Source organism: Carcharhinus amblyrhynchos, chromosome X (genome assembly GCF_965287045.1).
Source record: "Carcharhinus amblyrhynchos chromosome X, sCarAmb.v2.hapA, whole genome shotgun sequence".
Taxonomy (NCBI): Eukaryota; Metazoa; Chordata; class Chondrichthyes; order Carcharhiniformes; family Carcharhinidae; genus Carcharhinus; species Carcharhinus amblyrhynchos.
In genome coordinates this window covers 17,044,711-17,068,042 of record NC_137359.1, presented here as the reverse complement: position 1 = coordinate 17,068,042, position 23,332 = coordinate 17,044,711, and the positions used below count along the sequence as shown (strand labels likewise).

The 23,332-nt window shown below is 43.4% G+C and overlaps 1 protein-coding gene across 4 annotated transcripts in view; it reads left to right on the top strand.

The window, feature by feature from the left end:
• LOC145361846 (signal transducer and activator of transcription 1-like) overlaps positions 1 to 22,072 on the top strand; it is a 55,316-nt gene extending 33,244 nt beyond the window's left edge. For 3 of the 4 annotated variants that reach the window (XM_080217815.1, XM_080217817.1, XM_080217814.1), the window contains 10 exons: positions 1,075 to 1,173; positions 2,455 to 2,590; positions 4,275 to 4,327; positions 5,864 to 5,958; positions 9,980 to 10,119; positions 12,538 to 12,726; positions 13,675 to 13,726; positions 18,268 to 18,335; positions 18,794 to 18,835; positions 19,683 to 22,072. In XM_080217815.1, the coding sequence (XP_080073941.1) occupies positions 1,075 to 1,173; positions 2,455 to 2,590; positions 4,275 to 4,327; positions 5,864 to 5,958; positions 9,980 to 10,119; positions 12,538 to 12,726; positions 13,675 to 13,726; positions 18,268 to 18,335; positions 18,794 to 18,835; positions 19,683 to 19,729 (921 nt within the window). In that variant the 3' untranslated portion in view covers positions 19,730 to 22,072. The remainder of the gene's footprint in view (positions 1 to 1,074; positions 1,174 to 2,454; positions 2,591 to 4,274; positions 4,328 to 5,863; positions 5,959 to 9,979; positions 10,120 to 12,537; positions 12,727 to 13,674; positions 13,727 to 18,267; positions 18,336 to 18,793; positions 18,836 to 19,682) is intronic. The other variant, XM_080217816.1, reaches the window with a different exon arrangement.
• The last annotated feature ends 1,260 nt before the right edge of the window (positions 22,073 to 23,332 follow it).

The window sequence follows — 23,332 nt, the reverse complement described above, 5'->3', positions numbered from 1 at the left end:
AAGTTTCATGTGAAACATTATCCCCCACTTCACAGACAGCAGCTCTGATTTCTCTTATCAAAGTTATGTTGTGATAGCTGATCTGGCTAACAGCTCCCCAGGCACCTGTCTGAGAAATCTATATGGCTTCTTTTGTTTTAATGGAAGCTTATTGACGTTGGGACTGAGCATATGCACTGGGGTGAGAGTACTTCAAATTAGCAAGCTGATGCAGTGCAATCTGATCTTGCCACCTGTAATTGGAAATCTCACGTAATTGTCAAGAATGGTTTGGATAAGATTTCGGCTCAGTCGATTAAGAGTTATCAAAGCAAAACTTTTGCTCTTGAGATTAGTTCTGCAACTATTTAACATTATGTTGGCTCTGATCACATATCACACTACTTGTGACCAGCATGCTTTGGAAACAACGACATGCCTGTGGAGATTTGTTAATTGCCTGTAGGCATCCTTTGGCTTGTGTAAGTCTATTAAAACTCAACTTTCCGGTTGAACAAAATGGTAATTGAGCTCCACGTGCTTCATTTCTAAAAAAGGACATGATGATGCTCCCAATTCATTAGCTTGAGTTTAATTTTTGTGAGGAATTTGCTTCAATGGAGTCTTTAACTCCATGTTCTTTCCCTTTAGTATTCCACTCCAGACATTTGATCTCAAAATTTAGGTTGACATTCCTAGTGCAGTACCAAGAGAGTGTTGCACTGTACAAGGTGCTGTCGATCAGATCAGATGTTTAGCCAGGGCCCTGTCTGTCCTCTTGGGTGAATGTTAAAGATCCCATGGCAATATATTGAACAGCATGGGAGCTCTCCCTTGTGTCCTGGGACGTGCTGTCCTTTGATCGAATCACTGAAACAGATTATCAGCTTGCCATTTGTGGGAGCTTGCTGTGCGCAACTTGACAGCAATGTTTCCTACATTGCAACAATGACTGAAACACTTTGGTATGTCCTGAGGTGGTGAAAGGTGCTGTAGAAATTTGTGTTTTTCTTTGATATTGCAGTATTGGTTCAATAGTCTTTCATTTTCTTGTTAGAATTGCTTGAAAATCAGCACTACTTTTGTTTTTGACAGACTTGCACTTTACCTGTTGTTGTCATCTCAAATGCCAGTCAACTCCTTAGTGGGTGGGCGTCAGTGGTTTGGTACAATATGCTCTGCAACGACCCAAAGGTAAGGATCTAGAGAAAAATTTCTCAGCCAAGTCAGGGAGGCAGAATTAATTACTGAATGGTTTTTTTTCCCCCCAATCAGTTTATTTACTGGTGTCACAAGTAGATTTACATTAACACTAGCAATGAAGTTGCTGTGAAAAATCAGAGTTGCCATGCTCTGGTACCTGTTCGGGTACACAGGGAGAATTTAGCATGGCCAAACCACCTAATCAGCACGTCTTTTGGAATGAAGGGAAACCGGAGCACTCTGAGGAAATGTACGCAGACACAGGGAGAACATGCAAACTCCGCGCGCACACACACACACACACACACGCACAGAAATTGAACCCAGGTCCCTGGCGCTGAGAGGCAGCAGTGCTTGCCACTGTGCCCACTTGCAGAAACTGTACAGAATATTGAAGTCTGCAGCATTCTGTACTGACCGTTTGATATAAAGGAAGGTATGTCGAATGTGTGGCAGGATTTCTTGAGCACAGACAACTGTATGTTTGGCTGGCTCCTTTTGTAAATGCCAAGACGTTTGTTTGCTGCAGGAAGTTGAGACAGATCCCAGAGGCTCTTGCAAAACTCTTGGCTCATTGGTTTGGCTTTGCTCCACATGTTTGCTATTTTTGGATTGCTCAAGCTTTGGGCGGAAAAAAATCTGCAGGGTGGCGTAGTGCTTTAGCACTGCTACTTCAACCCAGACGCCCGGGTTCAATCCCAGCCTCGGGTCGCTGTCTACGTGGGATTTGTACATTCTCCCCATGTCTGCGTGGATTTCCCCGGGTGCTCCGGTTTCCTCCCACAGTCCAAGGATGTGCAGGTTAAATGGATTGGCCGTGCTAAATTACCCCTTGCTGTCAGGAGGATTAGCAGGTAAATGCATGGGGTTATGGGGATAAGGCCTGGGTGAGATTGTTGTCTGTGCAAGCTCAGTAGGTCAAATGGCCTCCTGCGTTGTAGAGTTTCTGTGAAACTAGTAATGGCCCTTGCATGTAAAAGGGGAAAAGAACCTGGTCTACCAGAATCTCCTTCAATCTCTGGTGGTAATAATGGTTATTACAAATAGGGCCTGGGTGGGATTGTTGTCAGTGCAGGCTCGATGGGCCAAATGGTCCCCTTCTGCACTGTAGGGATTCTATGAAAATGCAACAGAGGCCTTCATATTGTAGTAAAAATGCGCCTGGTTTTGTCCTTTTGTTGAGATGCTGTGTAGCAAATGCAAAATGGTAATGTCATGTTCCCGAATAAAATCTAAATTCGTCTTATGAATAATTGTTCCTTCCTCTCCCAGAATTTGATGTTCTTTTCCAACCCTCCCCCGGCGCCCTGGAGCCAGTTATCTGATGTACTGAGCTGGCAGTTTTCTGCAAACACCAAGAGACATTTGGATGCTGACCAGCTCAGCATGTTGGCAGAGAAGTTATGTGGTGAGTATCTTTAGCTGCAGCCCAGTGTGTTAGGTGGGGCTGCTAACTTTCTTAGAATGAGTAGTGGTTATGTTATTGGACTAATAATCTGAAGTTAGATCTAACCTTGACTGCTAAGAATTTTAATTCAATTTTTTAAAAAATGACTGAACTGTTGAATCTTTTTTTTAAAAAAACCCGCTGGTTTGCTAATGTCTGGCCTGCATGTAACTGCAGACCCATGTTAACATGGCTGACTCTTCAGCCCTCTGAAGAAAATCAGCCAACTGCTCAGTTGTCTCAAACAACTTTCAACATGTCAGACATAACCAGCAATTTCCACATCCTGAAAACGGATTTTTAAAATTTTAATTTAGCTCTTGCTATGAGCCTCTTCCACGTTCTCTTTTCAACACCTCCCCACCTGTCACCTTGCTAGCCAGTCTTCCTATTCACACTCTGAAAATAGTAGTTGTGGTTTTTTGCAGACACCTTTTTAAATACCCTGTTGTGCTTTTTGAGGTGCCATTCAAAACAAAGTGGGTGCTATGACATAGGAGGGGACATTAGATGGGTCAGAGAAGGCTGTTGATAGTGGAATGAAGGTATGCCAGAGAGATCAGAGTTGGAGAAACAGAGTTGAAGGGGGAGGAAGGGGTTGTAGGCGGTTGGGGAAATGAGGGATTGAGGCTATTGTCTATTGTGTCTCTTCCCACACCTAGTGGTGAACAAGACAAACTTCCATCTATTCCCAGAGTGAGATTTTCCTGTTGCCAGCAACTTGTAGTTTGAGGGCATCACTCTGCATCAAGCGTGGCTGGCCAGGAGTGTCTCCTGCTCTTACTACTAGTCATGTTTGGAAGCATTTGCAGGTTGACACTCAACTTGTATGACCGTATTATGAACGAACCTTCCTTGGCCGTCAAGTCCTGGGGTGGGACTCGAACCCAAAGCTTCTGGCTCAGGCAGGGAGTGCACCACAAGACCTTGGAGTGAGGCTATGAAGGGATTTGAATAATAGATTGAGCTTTAAATGTTAAAGCAGGCTGACTTAAGTCAGTGAAGACCAGGGTGATGCACGAGTAGGTTTTGGTGCAGGATATTTTGATATTGGGAATGTCGGAATTTACATGTTAGGAAGCCACTGATACAAGGAGGAAATGTGTGGATGTTTCCTGACCATCCGGCACTGGTCCGAATGCTGCAGTATATAGACAGGTAGATCTTCGCATTGCCTAGCGTTGCATAAAATGTGGTATTTTCGTGCAGAAGGTGTTTCCCTGTTGATATTTCCCTAAGTTTTGGAAGAACCTTTTCACCCTAACTGAATGTTATAACTGGGTATAACTGTGGAGTCTGGTTATTTGGAGATCGAGAGATCAATCCCTACCCCAGAGTCAGAGGGAGAGATGAACATTTTTTTTAACCGCAGCGAGTTGCTGTGATCTGAAAGGGTGGCGGAAGCAGATTCAACAGGAACTTTCAAAAAGGGGCATATGGATAAAGGAAAAGAATTTCAGGGCTATGGGGAAGAGCCAAGAGGGAATGGGACTAATTGGGCAGCTCTTTCAAAGAACTGATGGCTACAATGAGCTATACTGTCTTCGGTGTTGTAAGATTCTGTAACCTTCAGTTAAAATGACAAAATATGTCCTGATTCTGCAGGTTTTCACTTTTATAACTGTGTTTTTCTTTCTTTATTTAGGGACTACAGAGAACTATGCAGACTATCCTGTTACGTGGGCAAAGTTTTCTAAGGTTAGTGACTTGGAGCTTTACTTGTGGTATCTAACACTGATTTGTTCGATTCTAAACTGGACAACATGAGCTCTCAAGTTCATATTTGACAAAGTACCTCACAAGAGGTTATTGCAGAAGGACGAGGGACATGGAGTTGGGGGTAGGGTGTTAGCGTGGATAGAGGATTGGTTGTCAAATAGGAGGCAGAGAGTGGGGGTCAACGGGTGCTATTCGGATTGGCGGATGGTGACTAGTGGAGTGTCCCAGGGGTCAGTGCTGGGGCCTCAGCTTTTTACCATTTATATAGATGATCTGGAGGAGGGAACCGAGTGTAGGGTGTCGAAATTTGCTGATGACACCAAGATTGGGGGAACGGCAAATTGGGCGGAGGGTGTGGAGAGTCTGCAGAAGGATCTAGATAGGCTGGGCGAATGGGCCAGGAAATGGCAAATGGAATTTAATGTTGGCAAGTGTGAGGTGGTCCACTTTGGTAGGAAGAATGGTAGGAAGGACTATTACTTACGTGGCGAAAAACTGCAGCAGGCGACGGTGCAGAGGGACCTCGGGGTCCTTGTGCATGAGTCACAAAAACCCAGCTTGCAGGTGCAGCAGGTGGTCAGGAAGGCGAATGGGATGCTGGCCTTCATAGCGAGGGGGATTGAATATAAAAGTAGGGAGGTCTTGCTGCAGCTGTATAGGGCATTGGTGAGGCCGCAGCTGGAGTACTGTGTGCAGTTTTGGGTGCCGCACCTGCGCAAAGATATTTTGGCCTTGGAGGGAGTGCGGAGGAGGTTTACTAGGCTGATGCCGGAGATGAGGGGGTTGAGCTATGAGGAGAGGCTGAATAAACTGGGCTTGTACTCGTTAAGAGTTTAGAAGAATGAGGGGAGATCTCATTGAGACGTATAAGATGATGAATGGGATGGATAGGATAGAGGTGGAGAGACTTTTCCTGCTCAGAAAGAACAGTAGGACTAGGGGGCACAGCCTCAAGATAAAGGGGGGGCGATTTAGAACGGAGTTGAGGAGGAACTTCTTCACTCAAAGGGTGGTGAATCTCTGGAATTCTCTGCCCATTTGAAGTGGTGGAGGCTGCCTCGCTAAATATTTTTAAGACGCAGGTTGATGGGTTTTTCATAAGAGAGGGGATTAAGGGTTATGGGGAGAAAGCGGGAATGTGGAACTGAGCCATGACAGATCAGCCATGATCTTATTGAATGGCGGGGCAGGCTCGAAGGGCTAGATGACCTACTCCTGCTCCTATTTCTTATGTTCTTATATTAATTCAAGCTGGGGAAACTTGGATTCCTCTTCTCTTGCCTCTGTGTCTGAGATTCCCTGGGCATAGATTTAGAAGACAATGGGAAAATAAGGGAGTAGGAACTAATTGAAAGAGCCACCTAGGAGGCTGCAGAAGCATGATGGGCTGAATGGCCTCCTGTACTTTAGATTTTATATTCTGTTCCTGTTGTTGCTTGAGAGTCCTGATGCAGGCATTGTGCATACTGGCAGGTTAGTATTAATCATTTCTTTGTTTTTGATGTTTTATTACAGGAGAATTTACCAAATCAGAACTTTTCCTTTTGGCTCTGGTTGCAAGGCATCCTAGAGCTTATTAAGAAATACCTGGAGGAGATCTGGAATGATGGGTAAGATGATTCCCAGTGTTGTATTCTGATCACTTACAAAAAATAGAGGCATTAATGAATGACCTCCCCCGTCCCCTTGTACTTTTGAGGCGTTGTAAAGAGAGATTTGCACACCATTAGGTTTATGTGGTCAATTGAGCCCTCCAATACAGTTGCTTCATCACTTAAGATGTGAGCTAGTGTTAAGTTTTTGTATTTGAAGCAACCCTGGGAACAGACTTATGCTTCCCCTCGTGACGTTCAGTTCTACTCTGCTGAACGTCAGCAATGTGAAGTTGAAACCTGTCAGATTTGGTTCAAGATCAGCCAGATGTTGAGAGAGCGAGAGAGAATTTAATAAAAAGCCTCTGGTTTTCAGAAACAAAAACTAAAATCAGCAGATCTGACAGCATCTGTGGAGAGAGAATCAAGCTAATGTTCCACGTCTGGATGACCCTTCTTCAGAGCTCTGGTTCTCAGATCTCACCCATATTAGTGTAGAGTGAAAGTTATGTCCCAAAAGGGCAGGGTGTATTTATTGAATAAGAGCAGGAAAACCTTTTGTGTTTACATTAGTCCAGCAAGGATTTGGTGATGGTGACAATCTGCCGTCTGAGTTATAGTCTGCTAATTGGGGAAAATATGGAGTAACTTGCTTGTAGTTCCAATCAAACATCACAGTCCCATTTTGAGGGAACGTGGTCAAATCTTAGTTTTAACTGATACATGAATAGCTTTGTCTCTTAACCTGTTCTGTCTTGAATATACTTGAGTATACTTTAATGCGAGGAGTATTCGCAATAAAGTGGATGAACTTGCAGCGTGGACCAGTACCTGGGACTTTGATGTTGTGGCCATTTCAGAGACTTGGATAGAGCAGGGTCAGGAATGGATGTTGCAGGTCCCGGGGTACAAATGCTTTAGTCGGAGTAGAGAAGGAGGTAGAAGGGGGGGTGGGGTAGCATTATTGGTCAAGGACTGTATCACAGTGTCAGAGAGGAACTTTGATGAGGACTTGTCTGTTGAGGTAGTATGGGCGGAGATTAGAAATAGGAGAGGAGAGGTCACCCTGTTGGGAGTCTTTTATAGACCTCCAAAAAGTTCTAGAGAGGTTGAGGAAAGGATTGCGGAGACGATCCTTGTTAGGAGTGAAAGTAATAGGGTAATTGTTATGGGGGACTTTAACTTTACTCATGTTGATTGGAATTGCTATAGCTCTAGCTCGTTAGAGGGGTCAGTTTTTGTTCAAAGTGTGCAGGAAGGTTTTTTGACTCAGTATGTAGATAGGCCGACTAGAGGTGAGGCTATATTGGATTTGGTGCTGGGTAATGAGCCAGACCAGGTGCTAGACTTGGAAGTTGGTGTGCATTTTGGGGATAGTGACCACAATTCGATTACGTTCACCTTAGTGATGGAAAGGGATAGGCATGAACCTCGGGTCAGTAGTTTCAGCTGGGGGAAGGGTAATTATGAGGCTATTAGGAGAGAATTAGGAAGCATTGGTTGGACTAGGAGATTACAAGGACTGGGAACGTCCGAGATGTGGAGATTTTTCAAGGAGCAGCTACTGCGGGTCTGTGATAGGTATATCCCTGTCAGGCAAGGAGGATTTGGTAGGCCCAGGGAACCGTGGTGCACTAAAAAAGTTGATTCGTTGGTTAGGAAGAAAAAGGAGGCTTATGTTCGGATGAGGCTTGAGGGCTCAGGTAGTGCATTAGAAAGTTTTAGATTGGCTAGGAGGGAGTTGAAGAGGGAGTTAAGAAGGGCTAAAAGAGGACATGAGATGACTTTGGCTGATAGGATTAAGGAGAACCCTAAGGCGTTTTACAGGTATGTCAAGAACAGAAGGTTGGTTAGGGCAAGGTTAGGGCAAGATTAGGGCCAGTTACAGACAGTAGAGGGAAGTTGTGTGTGGAACCGGAGGAGATTGGAGAGGCGTTGAACCAATATTTCTCTTCGGTGTTCACGCAAGGGGACATGAATGTAGCTGAGGAGGACACTGGGGTGCAGGGGTGTAAAATAGATAGTATTGCAGTTGATACGGGGGATGTGCTGGATATTTTAGAGGGTTTGAAAATAGATAAGTCCCCTGGTCTGGATGGGATTTACCCTAGGATTCTCTGGGAGGCAAGAGAGGTGATTGCGGAGCCTCTGGCTCTGATCTTCAGGTCGTCGTTGGTCTCTGGTATAGTACCGGAAGATTGGAGGACAGCAAATGTTGTCCCATTGTTTAAGAAGGGGAGAAGAGACTTCCCTGGGAATTATAGACCGGTGAGTCTTACTTCTGTGGTGGGTAAGGTTTTGGAAAGGATTATTAGAGACAGGATTTATAGTTATTTGGAGAGTAATGAATTGATTAGAGACAGTCAGCATGGTTTTGTAGCGGGTAGGTCGTGCCTTACTAACCTTATCGAGTTCTTTGAGAAAGTGACCAGAGAGGTGGATAGGGGTAAGGCAGTTGACGTGGTGTATATGGATTTTAGTAAGGCGTTTGATAAGGTTCACCATGGTAGGCTTCTGCAGAAAATGCAGATGTATGGGATTGGGGGTGATCTAGGTAATTGGATCAGGAATTGGCTAGCAGATAGGAGACAGAGGGTGGTGGTTGATGGTAAATATTCGTCATGGAGTTCGGTTACGAGTGGTGTGCCTCAGGGATCTGTTTTGGGGCCACTGCTGTTTGTAATTTTTATTAATGATCTGGATGAGGGTATAGTTGGGTGGATTAGTAAGTTTGCTGATGACACCAAAGTCGGAGGTGTGGTAGATTGTGAGGAAGGGTGTCATAGTTTGCAGGGTGACTTAGAAAGGTTGCAGAGCTGGGCCGTGAGGTGGCGGATGGAGTTTAATGTGGAGAAGTGTGAGGTAATTCATTTCGGTAGGAATAACAGATGTGTTGAGTATAGGGCTAACGGGAGGACTTTGAATAGTGTGGAGGAGCAGAGGGATCTAGGTGTATGTGTACATAGATCCCTGAAAGTTGGGAATCAAGTAGATAAGGTTGTTAAGAAGGCATACGGTGTCTTGGCGTTTATTGGTAGGGGGATTGAATTTAGGAGTCGCAGCGTCATGATGCAACTGTACACAATTCTGGTGCGGCAGCACTTGGAGTATTGTGTGCAGTTCTGGTCCCCACATTACAGGAAGGATGTAGAGGCTTTGGAGAGGGTGCAGAGGAGGTTTACCAGGATGTTGCCTGGTATGGAGGGGAGATCCTATGAGGAGAGACTGAGAGATTTGGGGTTGTTTTCGCTGGAAAGAAGGCAGCTAAGAGGGGACCTTATTGAAACATATAAGATGATTAGAGGTTTAGACAGGGTAGATAGTGATAGCCTTTTTCCTAGGATGGAGAAAGCTAGCACGAGGGGGCACGACTTTAAATTAAGGGGGGGTAGTTATAGGACTGATGTCAGGGGTAGGTTCTTTACCCAGAGGGTGGTGAGGGACTGGAATGCCCTGCCAGCTGCAGTTGTAAATGCGCCTAGTTTGGGGGCGTTTAAGAGATCTGTGGATAGGTTTATGGACGAAATGGGATTGGTTTAGGTTAGTGTTTTTTTTTAAAAGCTGGTCGGCGCAACATCGTGGGCCGAAGGGCCTGTTCTGCGCTGTAATGTTCTATGTTCTATATATTGTTCCATTTGGGTAGGAAGGCAAGTTTGGCATACATGGTGTTCCCTGCTGCTTGGCAAAGTGGATTCTGGCATTGCTGCATATGTTAATATTTGCAGTCTTGTAAAGTTTGACCAGTCTGGCTGAAGCAGAGCATGGGCTGTTAGAGAACTTGTCGGTGCTCAAGAATTCAGTCCTTTCTATTGTAGCACCAAGTTGTTGTCCGGATTAAATAACAGACTTTATCCTAGAATTTCAAAGATGTTTTTGGTGCAAGATTGCATAGACAATTTGTACAGGGTAATTAGTAATAAATTTATACAGCTAGAGAAATACCACTGGACTTGCTCGTTCTCTCCCCACCAATCTGTAAGGCAATGAAGCAATGTGTTTTCAAGTGGCTGATGTTGGTTTGTATACTCTTGTCTTCCAGGAACATTATTGGATTTTTGAGCAAAAAGCGAGAACGCAGTTTGTTGAAAAGGAAACCAACAGGCACTTTCCTGCTTCGCTTCAGTGAGAGCTGCAAGGATGGCGGTATTACTTTCTCATGGGTGGAGCACATGTCCAATGGTAAATAATGAATGGGTAAATGCTGGGGACTGGGGCAGTAAGTAGGATGAGAGTTCTTGTGCACTTGAAACAAATGGGGTCTGGGTTACCCTTCCGGGTTTCAGCTTTTGAGTGGGTCCATTTCTTCAAGTGATCGTGAAGGTCTTTTGATGAAAACAAAAACAGCTTTGACCTCTTAAGGGCATGCACAAACCAACTTTATCCATCTCCATTCTGCATCAAGCCACAAAGCCATTTCCCAGTTTGATTTGAATCCCAGCAGACCATTTTCTAGATGGCAGCCAAACCCTCTGAGAGAAGGGCCACAAATATACTCTACCTCGAATACTGACTACACTGGGTGGAGAAACATTCCAATCTCCCATACTAACATCTGTTCACCCTTTTAATAAGGAATTTACCCTTAAAATTGATTGTTGCTAAGGAACGTCCCAGGAATTGTACACCAGTATTCGTTATCGTCACTGACAGAGATGCACATAAGCTTGGGTGAACTTTCAGTATCCTTGAACTAACAGTGGCTAAACATTGTGTAAATTAACAATGATAAACTGCATCACCCAAAGAAGCAAGTAGCCTTTCTAAGTAGTTAGCGCAGACCAATTTAATTTGCCTCTTAAATCCACCAGCCGTGGACTTTACCCTAATTGTTTAATTTTGAGAATACTGCTACCAGGATTGCGAAGCCTCTTCTTCCAACACTTGCTTTATGATGTAGTCACAGTTTCTGTGATACTTTTTGTTTTTTTCTTGAGATCTGCATTGCATTTCTTTCTCTTCCCTCCAACCTTGCAGTAATCAATAGGAGGACTCGCTACACTGTATCCTATTGATTCTTTCCCAGGATGTAGATATCCTCACCACTTTCTTTTCTTCCATGATTATGACTTAAACATAAGCTTGGTGTAAAACTACAACTTGCCTGTTTTAAAGTGAGTAAATTTAACACAGCTATACAATTTTCAACAGGACTGCATTCAAAGTTTACTATTTAGAAATTACTTTCAAACTGCTCCTCAACCTGTTTTCCACTATCAGAGGAGACCATCATGGTAATCCACCAACTTATCGATGAGCTCGAGCAGGCCATCCAAAAGATGAAAGCCAACAAAGCTTGTGCACCAGACAGTATACCCACAGAGAGCCGCCATGCTGTGAGCTATCAGCTCACGTCATGACTCCACTTCCCTGGGATGAAGAGGATTTCCCCTGGGATCTCAAGAACATGACCATCATACTATCCATAAGAAGGGGGATAAATCTAATTGCAAAAACTGCAGAGGGAATTCTCCCTTGTCTGTTGAGGGTAAGATTCTGGCCTGTATCCTCGTGAGCCACTTTCGTCCTGGCACTGAGGAGATCCTTCTGGAAACCCAGTGTGACTTCTGACCATCCCAGGGTATAGAGGATATGGCCTTTGTTGTTTGACAGATCCAGGAAAAATGCCAGGCAAAACCAAGAGTTCTTCCTTGCCTTCATTGACATAAACCAAGTGATTGATTCTTTAAATTGCAAAGCTCTTTGGATCATTCTCCAATTCTTTGATTGCCCATTGAAACTTATCGCTATCCTGAGATTTCTGCATGACAATATGACTGTCACTGTCCTGAGTGGCGGATCTGAAACTGACATCTATCGCATCGGGACCAGGGTTAAACAAGGTTGTGTGGTTTATAAGACTGCTGTACATGTTAATATCCTTGAGTTTCCATCAGTGGTGCTTGCTTTGAATCCTGGGGATAAAATGGGAAGACTGCTGGATCAACACTAGCTTTCTCCATGAAGCTGTGTCTACCAGCATCGAAGCCCTGCTCGTGTGGAACCAACTCCAGTGGACCAGCCATTATGTCCAGATGCCCAGTAACCACCTCCATTTGCAAGTTCTCTTCTCCCAGCTCTCCATTAACCAACCCTCTTAAAGGTGGCCAAAGGGAGAAGGTATAAGGATATGCTGAAAGCTTCCCTAAAGCGTGGCTGCATTAACACCGCTGACTGGGAGGAGAAGGCTGTGAATGCTCTGCGTAGATCCACCTGGCCTATCAATGTATAAGCTGCTTTAAGGCTCAGCAACTTGACTGAGGCAGAACGGCAGAAGGAGAGGGAAGCCAACCCAGGACCGTGAACTCCATTTCCCATGTGAATCCAGGATCAGACTCCTCGGTCATCTGAAGACTCACCAAGCCTGAGAGACAGACGTCATTCTCGATTTTTGAGGGACTGTCAATGATTTTGAAATTGTGCAAGGATTTCTTCCTGAGCTCTTGATTTTGGGACTTATCTTGTTTCTATTATGACTGCCTGTTAATGTGAATATTATGTCTGATCTTCATTTCTGAACAAATGTTAAGTGACTCTTCTAGCAATTTTGAAATAGTTTGTTTTGCTCTGCTGACTGGTCTGTTTCATGCTCTTTAACAGGAGAATTCAAAATCCGATCTGTGCAGCCGTACACCAAGACTCACCTGACTAACATCCCTCTTTCGGAAATCCTCCGCTTCTACAAAGTGATGGCGGATGAGAACGTCCCCGAGCGCCCTCTGTTGTATCTGTATCCAGACATTCCCAAGGATGAGGCGTTTGGGAAATATTATTCCGAATCTGAAGCAGGTATTTCAATCCGTGAGGAGCAACATTCATTTCCACTCATGTATTCAGATTGTCAAACTGTAACTTTATGAACAACTCTCTGGTTTGTTCTTTCATACTGTTTGTCCTTTCATACTGTTTGGGAAAGTTCATTTATTCATACCTCAATTGATAAAGAATTCTAAATTTAAGGTTTTTAAAATCCTTCTGGCCTGACCATATCAACCTCTTTGGTTTTTTACTTCAGTTGGGCTCACTTCCATCATTTGGGGCTCAACTTTATTCAGTGTAGATCTACTTCTGGAGTGAGATCTGAACAGCAGCAGGCTCTTGAAAAGTAAATAAAATTTGTACAATAGTTAATGTAAGGAATGTACTAATAATAATAGAATTGGGTGAGGGAAGAAGTAGGAAGATCTGAGCTGAAGTGTTCACTAGCAGCTAAATGTACTTAGAATCATAGTCATACAGTGCAGAAGGAGGCCTTTCAGCCCATTGAGTCTGCACTGACCACAATCCATCCAGGCCCTATTCCCTTGACCCCATGCGTTTACCCTAGCTAGTCCCCCTGATGCTATGGAGCAATTTAGCATGGCCAATCCACCCAACCTGCACATCTTTGGACTGTGGGTGGAAACCCATGCAGACATGGGAAGAATGTGCAAACTCTACACACAGTGACCCAAGCTAGGAATCGAACCCAGGTCCTTAGCGCTGATACAGCAGTGCTAACCATTTAAATGGTGTATGGTAATTCTACAGAAATCTGCTGACACTTGAATAAAATGGTTCTGTAATGGTACGTCAGCATCATAGGGCATGAGCTAAAGGTTTGATCCAGGAAACCTTGAATTCCCTGAGTCAGCAGATGCTGCAGGCATTAAAATCATTTCCCTACCATAAACCAAATTCACTTGATGGAATCAAATTGTTGTAATTCTCTAAAAATGCCTTGTGCTTTGTCTGCAGAATTTCGAAACAACAAATACTTGAAAACACGATTAATTGTGGTGTCAGAAAGGTGAGCAAATCATTTTGAATATAGCCCTGTCTGTGCATTGCTCTATAAGGCTTGTATTCATGATGGGGGCAGCAGGGGAAGGAGGAGAGTACAGTGGTGTGCATGGCTGGATTAAAGGCTGTCAGTGTTACTAGGGCTCTGAAAATGGAACCATCATGTATACTGTAGGCGTTGCGTAGGTAAGAAAGAGCTAAAAGTTCTGTTCACCCATACCTTTTTACAATACATTGCAAGCCCCTAGTTTAACTTTGATACAGATGGCGAATGTAAGTGTGAAGCCTGAAGAATTTGCTGCTTTCCAAACTATCACTTGGGTTACTGTGTTGGAATTAAAACAAAGAACTTGCACATTTGCAGTACTTGATCGTGCCTTTCCGAATGATCCCAAATCATTTCTCATGCAGTGAGTTATTTTGAAGGGCAGTGGGAGTATCAAAGTACTGAGACTCGATGTTTAGCTGTAAAGAAATCAAAAAGTTTTCTGTGTGCACGAGAGATCTCCCAGGCATAGCTGAGACAAGGCATCTCAACTTTTTTCAAAACGTACATATGGATTCTTTTGTTCTATGAATCAATTAATTAGAACATAGAACAGTACAGGCCCTTCGGCCCTCAATGTTGTGCTGGGCTATGTCCGAACCTAAGATCAAGCTATCCCACTCCCTATCATTCTGGTGTGCTCCATGTGCCTATCCAATAACCGCTTGAAAGCTCCTAAAGTGTCCGACTCCACTATCACAGCAGGCAATGCATTCCACACCCCGACCACTGAGTAAAGAATCTACCTTGGACATCCCTCCTATATCTTCCACCGTGAACCTTTATAGCAATGACCCCTAGAAACAGCTACATCCACCCGAGGAAATAATCGCTGCACATCCACTCTATCTATCCCCCTCATCTTTATAAACCTCATCCTCCTCTGCTGTAAAGAGAAAAGCCCCAGCTCCCTCAACTTTTCCTCATAAGACCTACCCTCCAAGCCAGGCAGCATCCTGGTAAATCTCCTCTGCACTCTCTCCAATGCTTCCACATCCTTCTTATAGTGAGGTAACCAGAACTGAACACACTATTCCAAATGTGGTCCCACCAAGGTCTGGTAAAATTGCAGCATAACCTCAACTCCTAAACTCAAACCCCCTGTTAATAAACGCTAACACACTATAAGCCGCCTTCATGGCTCTATCCACTTGAGTGGCAACCTTCAGAGATCTGTGGATATGAACCCCAAGATCTCTCTGTTCCTCCACATTCCTCTGAACCCTGCCATTGACCCTGTAATCTGCATTCAAGTTTGTCCTACTAAAATGAATCACCTTGCACTTATCAGGGTTAAACTCCATCTGCCACTTTTCAGTCCAGCTCTGCATCCTATCAATGTCTCTTTGCAGCCTACAAGAACCCTCCACCTCATCCACTACTCCACCAATCTTGGTGTCATCAGCAAATTTACTGACCCACCCATTGGCCCCCTCCTCCAAGTCATTGATTAAAAATCACAAATAGCGGAGGACCCAGCACTGATCCCCTGTGGTGCACCGCTGGTAACTGGCCTCCAGTCTGAAAATTTTCCCTCCATCACCACCCTCTGTCTTCTATGAGACAGCCCGTTACTTATCCAATCTGCCAAATTTCCTTCTATCCCACACCTCCTTGCTTTCTTCATGAGCCTACCATGGGGAACTTTATCAAACTCCTTACTAAAATCCATGTATACAACGTTAAATGCTCTACCCTCATCTACACACTTACTTCCTGAAAGAATTCAATCAAATTTGTGAGGCAGGACTTGCCCCTCCGAATCCATGCTGACTATCCCGGATTAAACTGCAGTTTTCCAAATGGTCATAATTCCTATCCCTCAGGACCCTTTCCATTAACTTACCGACGACCAAAGTAAGACTAACTGGCTTATAATTAGCAGGGTCATTCCTATTTCCTTTCTTGAAGAGAGGAACGACATTCGCCACTCTCCAGTCCTCTGGCACAATCCCTGTGGACGGTGAGGACCCAAAGATCAAAGCTAAAGGCTCCACAGTCTCTTCCCTTACCTCCCAAAGTATCCTCGGATGTATCCAATCTGGCCCAGGGGACTTATCGACCCTCAAGTTTTTCAAAATTGCTAATACATCTTCCCTCAGAATAGCTACCTCCTCCATCCTGTCAGCCTATATCTCGCACACATCCTCGAAACATGGCCCCTCTCCTTAGTGAACACTGAAGAAAAGTATTCATTCAACGCCTCACCTATATCTTCTGACTCCATGCACAAATTTCCGCTACTATCTTTGGCCCTAACCTCACCCTAGTCATTTTATTTCTCGCATAAGAGTAAAAAGCCTTGGGGCTTTCCTTCATCTAACTCGCCAAGGACTTCTCATGCTCCCTCTTAGCTATCCTAAGCCCTTTAAACTCATTCCTAGCTACGTTGTAACCCTCAAGTGACCCAACTGAACCTTGTTTTTTCATCCTTGCACATGCTTCCTTTTTCCTCTTGACAAGACATTCAACCTCCTTTGTGAACCATGGTTCCCTCACTCGGCCATTTCCTCCCTGCCTGACAGGGACATACCTATCAAGGACATGCAGTATTTGTTCCCTGAAAAAGCTCCACTTTTTGTTTGTGCCCATACCTGACAGTTTCTGTTCCCATCTTATGCTCCCCAATTCTTGTCTGATCACATCATAATTACTGCTGCCCCAATTATAAACCTTGCCCTGCCGTGTGACCTCCATTGCAATAATGAAAGACACCGAATTGTGGTCACTATCTCCAAAGTGTTCTCCCACAAACAAATCTTACACTTGGCCTGGTTCGTTACCCAGTACCAGGTCCAATGTGGCCCCACCTGTTGGCTTATCCACATAGTGTCAGTGAACCCTCCTGCACACACTGTACAAAAAGTGTCCCATTCGACCTATAAAGGTTCCAATCAATATTTGGAAAGTTGAAGTCACCCATGATAACTACCCTGCGACCTCCACACCTATCCATAATCTGCTTTGCCATTTCCTCCTCCACGTTTCTATTACTATTTTGGAGGCCTATAGAAAACTCCTAACAACGTGACTGATCCTTTCCTATTTCTAATTTCAGCCTATATTACCTCAGTAGGCAGATTGCCCTCGAAATGCCTTTCAGCAGCCGTTAAACTATCCTTGATTAACAATGCTACTCCTCCACCTCCTTTTACCACCTTCCCTACTCTTACTGAAACATCTATACCCTGGAACTGCCAACAATCATTCCTGTCCCTGTTCCAACCATGTCAAAAGCAATGGCCACGGCATTGTAGTCTCAAGTACCAATCCACGCTTCAAGTTCACCTACTTAATTATTCCAAAGTTATTTAGCTGTGGCTACTCATTCCCTGTGTTATGTCTTGTTTCAGGTTTATCTTGAGAACAACTCAATGCCTCATAGTACTTTAACAAATTATAATTATCAGCTATTTAATGTTTGTACGCCCCAGCCTGTATATTATAAATTCCCATGGTTGCCCATATTGTCTTACATCCCATGATTCCCCACTGCAGCAGCCATTTTGTTTGCTGTGCGACTATCATATACAGTGAGATGACTACGAAATCTCTTCATTCTGCTGGTTGAGGAAGGACAACGGGGGGACTTCTAGAAATAGTAGGGATCTTCAGTATCTGTCAGAACAATCCAAGCCATTGTTTAACATTTCTTTCATAGGATGATACCTCTGACAATGCAGCACATAGAATGCCGCACTGAAGTGTAAACCATGATCTTTGTGCTCAAATTCTGGATTGAGGTTTGAACCTATTGTCTTTAGACCAAGTCAGAGTATCCCTGAGGAGATAATGGGTGGAATTCTCCCAAAATTCATGCTGGCTTTTTCAATAGAGGTGTCAAGAAGAATCTTCGATGCTGTTCACTGCAGAGGCCACTGGCATATAATCAGTGGGTAGGGCCTATCCTGCTGGAAAGGCTGAAATCAGCATGCTGAGTGGGACACTGCATGCTCAGTGGGCAGTACCAAGGTGGCCCTGGGCATTGGCACTTTGCCCCTTGGGCATTGCCAGGGTGCACAGCTGGCACCTGACCCTCTGGGGAGCCTCAGTCATTCCCCCCCCAACCGCCAAACCCCACAAACTCTTCTCCAGTAGGGTCCACGCCGACACCTCCCCAAAAATGTGGAGCTGTAAACCCCACAGGAATGAAATACTCCTGGCCTGGAGAGGAATGAGGGCTTCAGTCCTGGGTCTGCTAATGGCATTGAAGTTGCATTGCAATTAACAGTCGCACAGTATATGCGGCTCCCCACCAATCTCTGGTGTGGAGCAGAAGCCGCTGGGAAGACTGTCGCGAGGGAAACACGTGCGAAATCTGGCCACTGAGAGATTCTCCCGGCCTGCTGCACTATGGGAAAATCCCCTCCAATATCTCCCAGGTTTCCTCCTCTTGGATTGTGATATAAAACAACGGCATTAAAGTTGTGAAGAAAATTTATTTGGATTTGAGAGATTTCTCTGCTTTGTCCCTCTGCACCCTATCCCATTCTTCCTTGTAGACCATCCACTGATCTTTCTACTGATGAACTAATGGATGCATGTAATCTGGAGGACATTGAATTATCGGGTGACATTGAATTATCAGGTAACATTGTTTGCTGACTTTTTTTGACAAGCTCATGTCTTGTTTAGATCCTGCATTAACACCGTGTAATTTGTTGTTTTGTGAGTGTGACTCCTCCAGTCTTTCTCTCCTCTCTCTTTCCACACCCCCCTCCCCAAAAAAAAACTAAGGTAGGCATTTTTAATTGAGGAAATTATCCTGCCTCAGTCTGTCTTGAAGCTGGAGTTGGGGGCGGTGGTGGGAGAGAATCAGGTTTTTATGGGACCTTTTTGCTTTCTTTTGAACTCATTTTAAGATTACATTCTTCCCCCCTCCACATGCTGTAGAGTATTGTTAAAGCTCTATCTAACGTGTATTCCAACAAGCAAGTCCACTTTCCAGCTGATCTGGAGCTTTTCATAATCTCAAATTGGGGAGACCAGTATTGCAATGTTTGTGACACTTAGTATGTGTTCCTCCAGAATCAATGAAGTGGGACCATATTCCTATGAAAACTTACCAAGGTAGATTCTGTCTTGTCTTTCTACTGTTTTTCATAATGTCTTTAAATGTTTAATTGCTTCATTCCTGTACCATGCTGTGCATTTTAGAATTGGAGAATCATTGTGCTCCCCTTCACCCATCTTTTGGATCAGTTAGTGACCAAAGCCACTGCTTGCGGTGCAAAAATTGGCCAAGTTAGTTTGCTGTATTTATAATTCTTTTGGGGAGGGATGTTTTTGTTGTCTTTTTGATGTTAAAGCAACTGGCAAAGTCAGTGTAACCACAAGGGCTTTTTTTAAAAAATAAGTGTGAAAATTGTGTGGACCCTTTTTGATCAGACAAAATGAATCCTCATTTAGTACTAAATGGGTAAACTCAGATGCAGATCACAGGGTGGGTGAGATGGAAAATGATGCAGTGCAATGAGGGGGTGTCTTTGGAGCATAATGACATAGAGGAAGCTTTGCATTGTATCTAAATATGGCATGCCTGAGCTGTAAATGCATGATGCTGACACTTGAAGACTGAAGTAAGAGCTCCAGGAGCCGGCCTCATTCCTTTCCTTTGTAAGCACATCATTTATGTGGGTGGAGTGCAGCAGAGAGTTTGGTGCTTGTTTATGTTTGGGAAAAATACTTTAAAAGTCCCTTGCTTAAATGTATGTATGAGCAGTGAAGTGTAAAAATACATGGCTGTCCTGTGCCAAATTTGCCTCCGTTTTGTCAAGCCTCAAACAATGGGACATGACTGCAATGGACAGTCTCCTCCCAGGTTTGTGTTTGTGAATCTTTGACCATGACAGCTCTGTAATGACCGTTTCCTTTCCATCACTTCTCACTTCATTTCTATTCTTGTTTCCCCCTACAGATTTAATGGAATTTCTCAGAACAGATCCTCTGACTTCGAGCGCATGATGAAATGATACATTTGAGGGATCTCAAGTTTTGGATGCAAATAAATCTTCAATGTCATAGTTTCTAGGACATGGACTCCATGTCAACTTTTGTTACTCTGTGCACTTCATAGAATTATCTTTCTTTTTTCATTCTAAGATTAAACTCTGAATTTAAACAGCAAAACTTGTTGTTAAACTGCAATAGTGTATGTGTGTGAAAACAAACCAATACTGATGATGCAACTGGTGATAGTTTTCTGCTAGTCTTTCAAACTATGTCTTGAAATGTAGGAAATTGGAGGGAAGAAGGTGAGCTGTGTCACCCCCAAGGAAACTTGCTTACTGGCTAACTGACTAGGAGAGGACACATCAGTGCTGTAGTCCATGTTGTCCCACAATATTTTGGGGATGGTGTAGTATATAAATCACAAACCATTCCTTTGCTGGAAAAAGGAAGAGGCCAGATCATCACTATTTCTGCTCACTCCTAAACCCTAACAACACTAACCTTACTATTATTTGTCTTTACCAATTCCTTCCTCTCTTTCCATCCCCCCCCGCCCCCAACAACACCTTGCCTTGCAACATTAAATGATCACCTCCAGGTTTGAAATCGTCTATTCCGCTCATGTGACCAAATTTTCAAAAATGCTGCCATCACCTAGATTACAGCACTTTAGAACTAGGCAAGTGAGGAACATTAGTTACCCTAGTCCACTATTGTGATTGTTCACTCTTGAGGAAGAGAGATATGTTGCTGCCTTTGTTGTGGCCACATTGGGATGTTTGCCTGCATTGTGGGGTCCCTTAGCTTTTGCCCACTCTTTGAAATTCTTAATTTATCACCACCTTAGTTTTAATTTTCACTCTCTTGTTGGTTCGGCCGTGCTTCCAAGCATGGTATGGGTGAATTTGAGTTCCACTTCAGGAGTTGAACATACAGTCTAGGTTGAGGGAATGCTGCACTCTCTTTTGAATGATTGTTAAACTGAGGCCCCATCTGCCTGCCTGAGTGAATATAAAAGATCTTGCATGACTATTCATGTAAGAGCAGAGCATTCAAAAAACCTGTCTCATTCAAACATCACAATTACAGTTTCCTTGGATTTACTCCCAAAAGTTTGTTTTATGCCAATAGGTAACAATTTGAGTGAATAATCGCTGTGCACATCAGCACTGGTTTATAATAATAAGGGTAAAATTAAAACTACTTGATGTGTAACTATTGCTTATCCTGCTGTGCTGTTGCTAGCATGTTGGAAGAAGGATCCTGCATTTTACTGAAATAGTTAATGGTGTGCTGCCATTTTGGATTTTAAAAAGAAATTAGAGAATTCTGGAAGCCCTCCTTTCAACATAAGCTAATAATAGCATAGTGGAAGTGTTTCCTTTTGCTTTTTCAAAGTAATCTTGTAGCTGTGGAGTATATTTGAATCTAAGAATTTTTAGGAGCAGACAAAAATGTAATGCTCAACAAGCCATCATAGCTTTAAGTTTTTAACTTGAAGGAGCATATTTTTAGAGACCTGTTTTCTTCTTTCCTTTTTAGATCATAGAATCCCTACAGTGCAGAAGGAGGCCATTCAGCCCATTGAGTCAACACTGACCACCATCCCACTCGGGCACTATCCCCATAACCCCATGCATTTACCTCCTGACACTAAGGGGCAATTTTAGCATGGCCAATCCACCCAACTGTGGGAGGAAACCCATGCAAACATGGGGAGAATGTGCAAGCTCCACACAGTGACCCAAACAGGGAATTGGACCCTGGTACTGTAAAGTAGCAATGCTTAACTACTGTGCCACTTTTTATTTTATCTTCCATGTATCTTAGAATGGGCTTATTGTCCAACTGGAAGAAATGGCTGGAACACTTCTCTCCACAAATTTTATACTTTCTGACATTTTGTGAGATAGGTAAATAGAGAAAGGACTTTGACAGAAAGTAGGCGACAGCTATATAGACTTTTTGTCCTCCTTGCTGTTTGAGTACTGGAAGAATTAGGAAAGTTCTTTTTTTATTTATTTTCATAGTGCTGACTTGCTGAATAGTTGTACATTCGTTCTCTAAAAATGACCAGAGTTTCTCAACAATAATCCAGGGTCATTCCAAATGCATTGAGAGCAGTACGTAAATCATCCAATCCTACAGCACAAAGATGTTCAGCCCAATGTTCCTGTGCACTGCCTTGTGAGAGGAAGTCCAAAAGTGCCTGTATACACGTCAGTAATAGAGATATAGAACACTGAACCAAGAAAGAGACTCAGGAAGATTATCCTTTTTTCTGAAAAACAGATGGATATATCTCGTGAGCTAGGGCTATTTTTGTGAAATGTTTGCTTGGGGGGGGGGGGGGAGGTGTGAAGAAAAATGGAAAATTGAAGTCTTGTGTGTGTGACTGCCGCACAATTTGCATTCTGTTCATAAACACCTATCAAATAGTCGTCTCATTTTAACCATGAATCAGTTGTGTAATTGAGATGGAACACAAGCAATGTATTTGAAGTTTGGTTCATACTGTGGTTTGTTTTTCTTCTATATCACAGATAAAGGGTGGTGAATCTCTGGAATTCTCTGCCCGTTGAAGTGGTGGAGGCTGCCTCGCTAAATATTTTTAAGAAGCGGGTTGATGGGTTCTTGATAAGAGAGGGGATTAAGGGTTATGGGGAGAGGGCGGGAAAGTGGAACTGAGCCACAACAGATCAGCCATGATCTTATTGAATGGCGGGGCAGGCTCGAAGGGCTAGATGGCCTACTCCTGCTCCTATTTCTTATGTTCTTATAAATCTTACTGTTCGTTATAATGTCCCTTAAGATAGCCGACAGCTGTGCACTCATCTGACTACCTATCCATTTTGTGTATTATATCTCCCATCAGTTTCATTACTTCGTATAGTTGATGCTGCTTAAGATTTTTATATCTTGAATGGAGATCTGGATCAAGAAGCTGTCCTTGTAACCACTCAACATGGCTCTCCTCCACCTAATACACAAGATATTTTGGGTTCACTGCAGACCTAACTTCCAATTTAGGTCTTGACTGCTCTGTTAAACTTCTAAATGCTTCAGTTGCAATCTTCAGATGAGTCATCTGGGAAAGAATGGAGGAGAAAATAACAATATTCAGGACTGTTTCTTCCTCCATGTACTGGACAGCTCCTTGTCACTAGAACTAGAATAATTACATCTGTTATAGCTTAAAATCACTACTGTGCATGCAAAATGTCTAACAGTTCACAGCAACCAGGAACAAGCCTGACTTTCTGGAGATAACCTCTCTGCATCTTTGGTGCGTATGTACTGTTAATTGACTCAAGACCAGGCTTAATAGTTTTATGTTCTTACAATAACAAATGATGCCATGAACTGGTTTGTATGTTTTTGCCTTTATTGGATATTGCATTGCTTCTGAGATTTTTAAACAATTTTATCAATAAAAAGGTAAAACAACTTGCATGGAACTTTGAAATATCATTTCAATTATTCCTATTGGGATCCAGAAATTACACAATACCAAGCAGGTACCTTGTTTTAGCTTCTTCCTGTTTCACAGTCTGGTTATTCAGGATGGGAGGGCGGTCTGTTGGGTATATATTTGCCTAAGGCCCATGCTATAAG